General features: G+C 28.2%; 1 protein-coding gene across 1 annotated transcript; it reads left to right on the top strand.

The window, feature by feature from the left end:
• The first annotated feature begins 3,871 nt into the window (after positions 1-3,871).
• Positions 3,872-7,218, top strand: LOC139899869 (kinesin-like protein KIN-4C). Its single transcript, XM_071882696.1, has 9 exons — positions 3,872-3,964; positions 4,087-4,209; positions 4,319-4,462; positions 4,940-5,127; positions 5,736-5,889; positions 6,180-6,216; positions 6,288-6,379; positions 6,693-6,755; positions 6,979-7,218. The coding sequence occupies exons 1-9, from the start codon at positions 3,872-3,874 to the stop codon at positions 7,216-7,218; spliced, it is 1,134 nt and encodes a 377-aa protein (XP_071738797.1).
• The last annotated feature ends 2,578 nt before the right edge of the window (positions 7,219-9,796 follow it).

The raw sequence follows: 9,796 nt of genomic DNA, 5'->3' as shown, positions 1-9,796 counted from the left end.
ATATTAACTTTAATAATAATAATATTAATTTTAGTAAGAATAATAGTTTTAATAAAAGTGACATATTCCCTTAATAATATAATGATAATGATAATAATAGCAGTGTTAATAATAATAATAATCAGATTTATCATAAACTTCATATTTAGTTTCTAAACCTATATCTATAGTTCCTATAACTTAAAATTATATCCATATTCATAATTTTTGCCATATCAACTTTTATTATAAATTTTATAATATAAATGTTATTAATATATTCATAATCCTGTTAATAATAATAACAATACTAATAATGATAATGTTAGTAATGATAATACTAATAGTTATTAATAAGGTTGAGTTCCAAAAAAAACAATCCATGCCGGGACTCGAACCCGTGACCACCAGCTCATAACAAACACACTTAACCCACTGATCTGTCCAGCTTTTCTGATTTAATCTAGACCCATTTATATTTAACCACTATTTCTGTTTCACCCTTTTTCTTCTTCTTCTCAAAACACAGATCGACCCAAGTTCAATTCTATCAATCGACGTATTTCCTATTAAATTCTAAGATTATAACTAATACATAAACGATCAGAAGTGTTGAATTTAATTAAAACATAAACTAATTAAAGGAATAAATTTTAGAACAGATATGAAAAAAAAAACGTTTTGAACTTAAAATCGATTTCGAAAATTTCGAATGTTTTAGATCAAAGTTTCTACATGAACAAGGTTTCAAATTGAATCTAAAAACTTTCTGTAATCCAAATTTATCTTGAAAATTAAACACGATCATGAATTTCTTTAAGAACAAATTATTTGACTTTTATTATTTTTAACTTTGACCTCAAAATTCACATTCGATATAAAGAATTGATTCGTGAAATTTTGCAGATAGTGTTGTTACAAAATTCCTTACAACACTACATTTTTAGTTTTTGAAAACTGTTTTGAAATCGAGCTTTTTAATTAAATGAGAAAGAACAGAGGACGGCGGTGTTCAAGCCTTTTTCTTTTTAAAAAATTAATCAATTAAAACAGTTGAAAGTGATTATTGATATTAAGGATGTGTAGTTGATCGAATGTAGTAATGACACTGAGTAATTCATTTGTTTTATAGCCAGAGATTGATCGACAAGATTTATTAATCGAATAATCAGAAACAGTGAAATAAAATAAAAAAATAAAAAGAAGAGAGGAACTGCTAACAGAATTTGGAGTTATTTCTGTGTTTGGATTCATTTACGTACAGATTCAGAGACAAAAAACAAATTTAAAGAAAGTTGATTGTGATCCCTAACAGCATTTGTAATCTTCCTGATTAATTTTCATTTTTAATTTATTAATAATTATATTATAAATAATAATTCTAATAATAATAATAATTATATTAATAAGTAACAATGATAATAAAAATATTGAAAATGATAATAATAATATTATTAATGATAATAATAAAACTAATTATATTAATATTGATAATAATAATAATAATATTTATTTATCAAATTTCATATCTATATAATTATATTATTAATACACTAGTATTGATATTATTATTAAAAGTAATGACATTATTATTAAAACATCTATTTTTTTAATATATTAGTATTACATACTATAGGTTATTAAATAATGAGTATTAAATTTTATATATAACAACTAATAATAATGAAGATATAATAAGTTACATGTTTCTATAATAATATTAATAATACTGATGTTGATTTTTGTAAACGTAATAATAATATAATAACAAATATATTTTTAACTTGTAATTTCATCTAATATTCTAATCTTACATGTTATTAATTATGTAGTATTTACTAATCATATAATATATGTTATATAATAACACATACTTAAATTTTATACATTTTAATATATATCAATGTACATACAATCAATAATTATGGATGAAAATCATATATACATATAAATTTAGATTTATTTTAATAATAACATTATTATCTTGTATTTTATTTTACTTATTTGATTCTAAAATTTTCAAATATATATTTAATATTTCTTATTATTATATATACTTTCATATATATATATATATATATATATATATATATATATATATATATATATATATATATATATATATATATATATATATATATATATATATATATATATGGGTAGGATCAAGAGCGAAGTAACCAATCGGGGGGAGCGGGGGGAAGCAATTTTTTTTTCGTTTTTTGAAAAAACTTTGTTCACGAACATTATAGATGAGATGAAAATATGAACATTTAGTAGAGACACTTTGTGATAAATGTTTTTATTTTGGCGGAAAAACGCTCGAAGAAGTAATATATAATAATTATCGTGTTTTTCGAGCGTATTTTGAGGTTTTAGCTATTAGGGTTTAGATATTAGGGTTTAGATATTAGTGTTTATAGGGTTTAGATATTAGGGTTTAGAAATTTAGTGTTTAGGGTTTAGATTTAGGGTTTAGATTTAGGATTTAGATTGAGTTTTTAACATGAACGGTTTAGAGTTTAGGGTTTAGGGTTTGGTGTTTTGGGTTTATGGAATAAACCCAAAACACCAAACCCTAAACTCTAAATCGGGCTAAATTTTACTTCACAAAACATGAAGGAAAAAAAACGTTCATATTCTTCACGAACAATATTATCTTGAATGTTATTTTTGTCGATCGTTTTCCCGCCTAAATAATAACATTCATCACGAAGTGTCTCTTCTAAATGTTCATATTTTCGTGTGATCTTGATGCCGGAAAAAAAAATTCAAAAAATACGAAAAAAAATTTTTTGCTTCCCCCCGCTTCCCCCTGATTGGTTACTTCCCCATTGATCCTGCCCCTATATATATATATATATATATATATATATATATATATATATATATATATATATATATATATATATATATATATATATACATACATATTTGTTTTCACACAATCGTTCGTGAATCGTCGGGAATAATCTGAGGTTAAATGCATTCATGAAAATACTTCAAACATTTTGAGACTCGGTTTAATAAACTTTGCTTATCGTGTCGAAACCATATAAAGATCAAGTTTAAATTTGGTCGAAATTTTCCAGGTCGTCACACATAAATACCTGTGTGACTTGTAACTATTTGGCGAGGCTACTGCTTAAGAAGTTATATAGTTTGTAGGAATTCAATCGACTTTGTTCTAGCCTTAGAGACAAGATATAGCATTTGCTTATGAGTAGATAATTGGTGATGTTTAAATATAGTTTGCCAAAGTATCTTTAACTATGAATTGTGTATGGTGTTAGATAAACACATATGTAATCTACTGGTAGCCATAGAAACAGATAAAACACCACCAAAAACTTTTGTTTTGACATTTTGAAGTGCACAACAAACATTCATAAGCTAACATGTATTGAATTGCTAGATGCAGTTTTTTCTTAAGTCACGAAACTTACGTTTATTATTGTACAAAGCTTGATTTCTTATGTTATTGTTTATAGATTATTGCTCTAGGTAACAGTTTTGTGGTAGTTCAAATCTCGCCACAAAGCGCGGGCCACTTAACTAGTTATGTACGAAGTCCCAGTTAAATAAGGGTCTACCAAATTTAACCACAGATTTAAAATATTTGAACCATGACAATTCACATTTAAATAACTAGCAAATTAACAAACAACATAAAATAATACACCTACTAAAGTTCCTGAATTTGGCAATAGTTCGTGATCAGTTGAAAACCCAAGATTTCAAAGGTAATTTGCTGTTTCTTTTAATCTCCACTTCACACTTGCCAATAATTATACACACCGTTACAAAAATATGTGTGAAATTACTCGTGTAATTTATAACCAATGGTAATTCTTACGCGCTATTCAGTTCTAAGGTTGTGATCTTGTTTGAAATGGATGGGTCTCAATTAGTTCAAGTAGCTGTAAATATCCTACCGTCACCATCGGTTAACCTTCTTGTTAATTTTTCTAACGAAAAACCTCAGGTGATTGCATTAACCCTAATTTCTAATTATATGTTATGTTTGTCTGTGATAACTTTAATATGATAACTAGAGAGAGTTTTGTGTGAATATTATATGATAAATACTGTTTTTATGAAAATTAGGTGCAAATCGGCTCACATTCCTTCACATTTGATCATGTCTATGGGGTTGAGGGGTTTCATCTTTTCTTATATTTTATGAATGTGTTGCACCACTTGTGGATGCTCTTTTTCATGGCTTTAATGGCAAGGTCTTAGCGTATGGCCGGATACCGATTTATGCGGCTTGTTTTACTTTTAGTGTCATACAACTTATAATATAGTATTAATAATTTGTGATGTTTCGTATTGCTAGACTGGCTCCGGTAAAACTTATACCATGGGGACAAACGGCAAGGGCAGTTATGGAATTATCCCCAAGGTTATTGCAAAGATTTTCCAAAGAGTTGAGGAGAGTAAACGAACTATCGAGTTCTTAATCAATGTGTCATTCATAGAGGTAACAATTTATGTTTTTGAATACTTATGAGGTAACATTCATACAGGGTAGATAGATAAAGCTGCATAATTATTTTTTTGTTATAGTTTTCGGTAATATCTATGCTCTTCTGTTTGAGTATAGTAAATTGCTGAGATTATGGATAGTTATATATGCATAATCATAATAATTAACCATTAAACAGACACGTAACCCTCTGCAAACAACATACGTGAAAGCACACAAAACATCTAAAATAATAAAATGGAAGTCATAATCGAACCGAGGTGGGTAAGTAGCACGATGCAGCGAGTTAACCAACTGGGTTACAAGATACTTAACGTAAAATAGCCAAAAAAATAAAAATAAACATTACTGTTTAACGAAACAAAACGACACATTTACCATCATAGAACAGTACGAAATGACACCCTTACAGACCGACCTTGTGGAAATAAATATGCTAAAGTAGAACTTGTCCCTTTTCAAATATTCAAGGAGGAGATCTTTGACTTACTCGGTTCTTCTAGGGCTCCTATTCAAATCAGGGAACGTGCTAATGGTGAAATCTTTCTTGATGGTGTAATAGAGCCTAAAGTTACTTCACAAGACGAGATGGATTCATTTCTGCTGTGTGGATCAAAGTGTCGTGCGACTGGGAGTACAAACATGAATAGTCAATTAAGGTTTGTTTCTTTACAATACGTCAAATTAGAATGAATAATGTAAAAAAAATTTATTCCTATTTATACTATTACCAAAAAACTGCGATTTGGCTATGTTTTTAGCCTTGTTGTCCTTATTATATCTAGGCTGCTATTATGAGCTTCCTTTTTTGTTAAGACATCAGATTTGACAAAGTTTAAAGATGAAAAATTATTTTTTTAATAAATTTTTTCTGCTACTGCTGCATTTTCTTTCATTCTCTGAGATTAAGATGGAAATAAGAGTTGCTAATCACCTAGTCTTAAACCCCTCGATATAAGATGATTAGAAATAGAGATGATTAAAAAAGAAATATATTGTACTATGAAAGTTAGAACTGACTTGCTATAGAAGTAAAATCGAAGCAGAGCCTTAGTGACTAGAAAGATAGAAGAGATAGACATGTATATTTGTAGAATTGATGATGTAGAAAATTGTAAATAGAATACTGTAAATTGAAAACTTGAAGATGAGGTAGGATCGTTAATAAGAAAAAATATGATATGTTGTAACTTTTTTTGTGTGGTGGTTTTACATGTATCATTGTACGTATCAAACTTGTTTTAACCAATATTTCTTTATGTTTCAGTCGGTCACATGCAATCTTTACGATCTACATGAAACAGAATAGAATTCACGGTGATATAGGAGATGATATATTGCTCGCTAAACTCCATCTGGTGGACTCGTCGGATTTGAACGAGCCAAGTAAACAGGAGCTGATGGAGTGCGTTTGCAAGAAGGTGACAAAATTATGCAAGTTAAAGTAATTTTTTGTGATTGTTTATTGACGATTGTCTATTATTGTTCTATGATGTGTTAGGAATCAATATTAACAAGGGTTTGTTAGCTCTTGGAAATGTTATTAGTTCATTGGGTGAGGAAAGAAGGGGGTCATGTTCCATACAGAGATAGTAAATTAACCCGCCTTTTACAAGTATGGCTTTATATTTTTATCTCATGTGTTGGAGTTTATTTTTTTTCAGAAGTCATCATATGGAAATAATGTAAAACATACTTTATTATATTTCAGGACTCCCTTGGGGGAAACAACAAAACTGTTATGATTGGTAAGCTAAAGAATTCTACAAATGTATAACATCAAAATTACTAACATCAAACTGATGTATTTTGCTCTTAGCTTGTGTAAGTCTGTTATCTACGAATGCTGAAGAAACCCTCAACACACTGAACTATGCAAAGCGAGCTCGCAACATTCAAAACAAAGCTATTGTAAGTCACTTAAACATTTTGCAAAACTTAATAACTGCCAGTTTGAAAGTGACTTTACTCAATATTTTATATATATATATATATATATATATATATATATATATATATATATATATATATATATATATATATATATATATATATATATATATATATATATGTCGTTAGAAAAATCCTAAAAATATATACAATGCTAAAACTTCCAATATCAAATGTTTTAAAATTTTCATAGCTATATCTCTCATGTCTATCTATACTATCTACTAAATGAGTATAATAATGATAATATTTTGATGATTAATCAAATTTTTAGGTATGTTATAAATGTCTTTACTATTTACGAAATGACTATAATGACGTTGTGTCAAATTTTGAGGTATGTTTAAAAATGACGTGTCATTGTATAATTAATTTTATGATGTCATATTTTAAAAAAAAAATTCAAAAAATTTGTGTTAAAATATACCAATACCAATTTTAATATTAATTGTATCTAATATTTGTAATTTCATAGAAGATGAATTTGACTTCTCTTACATATTGAATAGAACACCTTATTTTTCTGTTGGTATTTTTTTATAAACTACTTTATCATGTAGGTAAACCGTGCTCCAGTTACTATTAATCAAATGCAAACTATGAGACATCAAATTGAACAATTGAAGGAGGCGGAGCTTCTACATGTAAAGGGTGGTTATTCCAATCTTTTTGAAGAACATCAGGTATATTGTAGGGAGAAAGATCTAGAGATCAAAGAGTTACAGCACGAGATTGTGAATCTCAAAAGACAACTGGAGATGCAGAGTAGGGAGAAAGATCTAGAGATCAAAGAGTTTTAAGGAAGAGATTGTTAACCTAAACAGTAAATTAGAGATTTCAGAATGTGAAAGAAAGTCGTCAAAGGAACTAATTGAAAAGAAGGAAGAAACTTATGAGTCAAAGGTCAAAGATCTTGAATTGAAGCTCGAATCACTAAACGAATTGAAAAGCCAATCAGAAAAAGAACTTGAGAAAAAGGGTACTGAAATGGCAGAACACTTGATTCTGATTCAAAGTTTGAGAGAAGAACTTGAAAGCAAGTCTAAATCAAAGAAGGAGCAACGATGTGAATGCAAACGGAAAATGATGTGCATGAGAAGCGGTTGTGCGTGTTATAAGAATAAAAGGCATTGCTCAAACTTATGTGATTGTGTTGCTGATAAATGTCGTAACCGAAGTATTGCTAAAAAATGGAAAGCGCTATTATTCTTCTTCAAAGAGTTGCCAAGGAGCTGGATATTGAATAGGTAATATACAGTCTAATTACCTGACTCACGTTTCAACAACTTCTGTTCATGTATGTTTCAAGTTATTAGCTTGACTCCGCTTCTAATTACCCGATCTTATTTTCCAATTTGCAAACTCTGAAGAACTCATTAATGGGCAGTTTACTCGATTATTATCAGGTATGCCTAAATTTTCCACATAATATTTAATTTTTCTAGAACTTGTGGTATAATGTGTAAATTGCTATAAACAAAAGTTTAAGTATCTAAAAGGCATGTTGATGCATTTGTGTTCCCTGAAAGTACATTAGACATACAGTCTCCAAAGATTGTATTACAATTTTTGATGATTTTATGCATGGTTGTTGCTGTCTATTTCTGCTGGAAATTTAGGAAATACACAACATAAAGTCTTCATTGTTTGATGGAATGCAAATTTATTGTTCAATATGTATATCAATTATTTGATGGAATGCTTGAATGAATAACTAGAACTTATCAGCCTGTAATAAACATTTGATGGCTAAACCTTGCTGGTATGATTAATAAATTATAACTCTTATTCTTATTTTATGATTTTGGAAATATTTTGTGTCTTGCTTCTACTTTGATGGGTCGGATATCTCTACAGCAGCAACAAGTGTTATTACTTTGAAGGAAAGCATCATTTCTTAAATGGCCTAAAGGTTTGTTTAGCAAATAACAGTTGATTTTTAATGTAACTCCATTTTTGGCTTTACATAGTTTTCAAAAATTGTGTCCTTTTAAGGCTAAAGCTTTTAGCTGTATCTTGGATTTCTATAATCTAATGTGTAAATTCAATGAATGACTTTGATAAATGGTGTTGTATATCGGCTTATTTTTTAGTTTTATGGATGTTCTTAGATGGTTTTATAGCATGTCTACAAACTGTATAATGTAATATTATTTCCTTCAAGTATATATCTTGAAAATCTACTTTCATTTTAAGAACTAATCGCAGTTATATGTAGGGTTGTGTATGTAAGATTGATGTGCAAGGTACATCATATGACTATATGACTAAATTCATTTGAGCCTTCGGGGTCACACATATATACACCTAGACGTTAAATAAAAAATATATATGATGTATACATATTATCCGAGTAACGAAATAAATTAAATTGTTTAATTTTAAATTAATCAATTAAATAAATGAGTGATTATTTATTGTGATTTATTGAATTATATTTGAAAGAAAATTATAATAACTTCATGCACAAGTTGGAACAAAAAATGGAAAGGATTTCAATGAGTTGCAAGTCGATTTACATATATAATTTACAAATATGCTTCATATCTTTTTTTCATATTATGTAACGCGTATTACAAAGTCGAAAATAGTCGGTTATATACTTTACTTATATATATATGGATATATATATGGATTTGGCCATGTGTTTTTATAACGATATAAAAAGTCATTCTAACAATCCTACTTTTGTTCACGAGAAGAAAAAAAACCCATTTTATGGTTGTTGCGAAAAAGACATAAACAAATATCACAGTTTCTTTTATTTGTTTTCGAAGAGTAATCGATATATGGAGTATTTTTTATTTATTATAATAATTTGATTATTATAATAAATTACTTGGATTTGAACTAGCATCCATTGACGTTGTTTGAAAGTGTAGTGGACTATCCAAAGAGACGATCATTCCCTTCGATCGTAGTTTTCTCTTCAACAAGATGGTTCATTTCTACCTTCACGTAGACATCAATTCAGAAAGGTACATCGTTTTACTCACTTTGTGATTTTATATTCTTGAAAATTATTAGTGGTGTAACTGGATTTTAATTGGACGGTTTAATCGTGTGAATGTTAATTAAATATATGATTATTTAATTTTATGAATGTTTGATAAAATAATGAAAGATTATTATTTTAACTGTCCACTGCGTTAATCTGATTAAAAGTGCACACGATTTTTCATCAGTGGTATCAGAGCCAGTGGTATCAGAGCCAGGTACCAATAGACTCCATAACTGCTAGCTGATCAATAGATGTGGCTATGGAACCTCTATGTGGATCTTCGGCTTTTGTAAATTAATTGTTTTTAATATATATAAAAATTTGGGTAGTTAATTTATTAAAGCTCAATATCAAAAATACTAAATTGAATCTTATTT

Source organism: Rutidosis leptorrhynchoides, chromosome 3, assembly GCF_046630445.1.
Source record: "Rutidosis leptorrhynchoides isolate AG116_Rl617_1_P2 chromosome 3, CSIRO_AGI_Rlap_v1, whole genome shotgun sequence".
In the NCBI taxonomy this organism is placed as follows: domain Eukaryota; kingdom Viridiplantae; phylum Streptophyta; class Magnoliopsida; order Asterales; family Asteraceae; genus Rutidosis; species Rutidosis leptorrhynchoides.
This window is presented reverse-complemented; position numbering and strand designations above follow the sequence as displayed.

Bases quoted from the DNA above. Each gene is read 5' to 3' on its own strand.
- LOC139899869 (XM_071882696.1), top strand. From the start codon at position 3,872: ATGGATGGGTCTCAATTAGTTCAAGTAGCTGTAAATATCCTACCGTCA. The intron at 4,463-4,939 runs GTAACAATTTAT...CAAATATTCAAG, and splicing joins TCAATGTGTCATTCATAGAG to GAGGAGATCTTTGACTTACT. The intron at 6,380-6,692 runs GTAAGTCACTTA...TCAAATTTTTAG, and splicing joins ACATTCAAAACAAAGCTATT to GTATGTTATAAATGTCTTTA.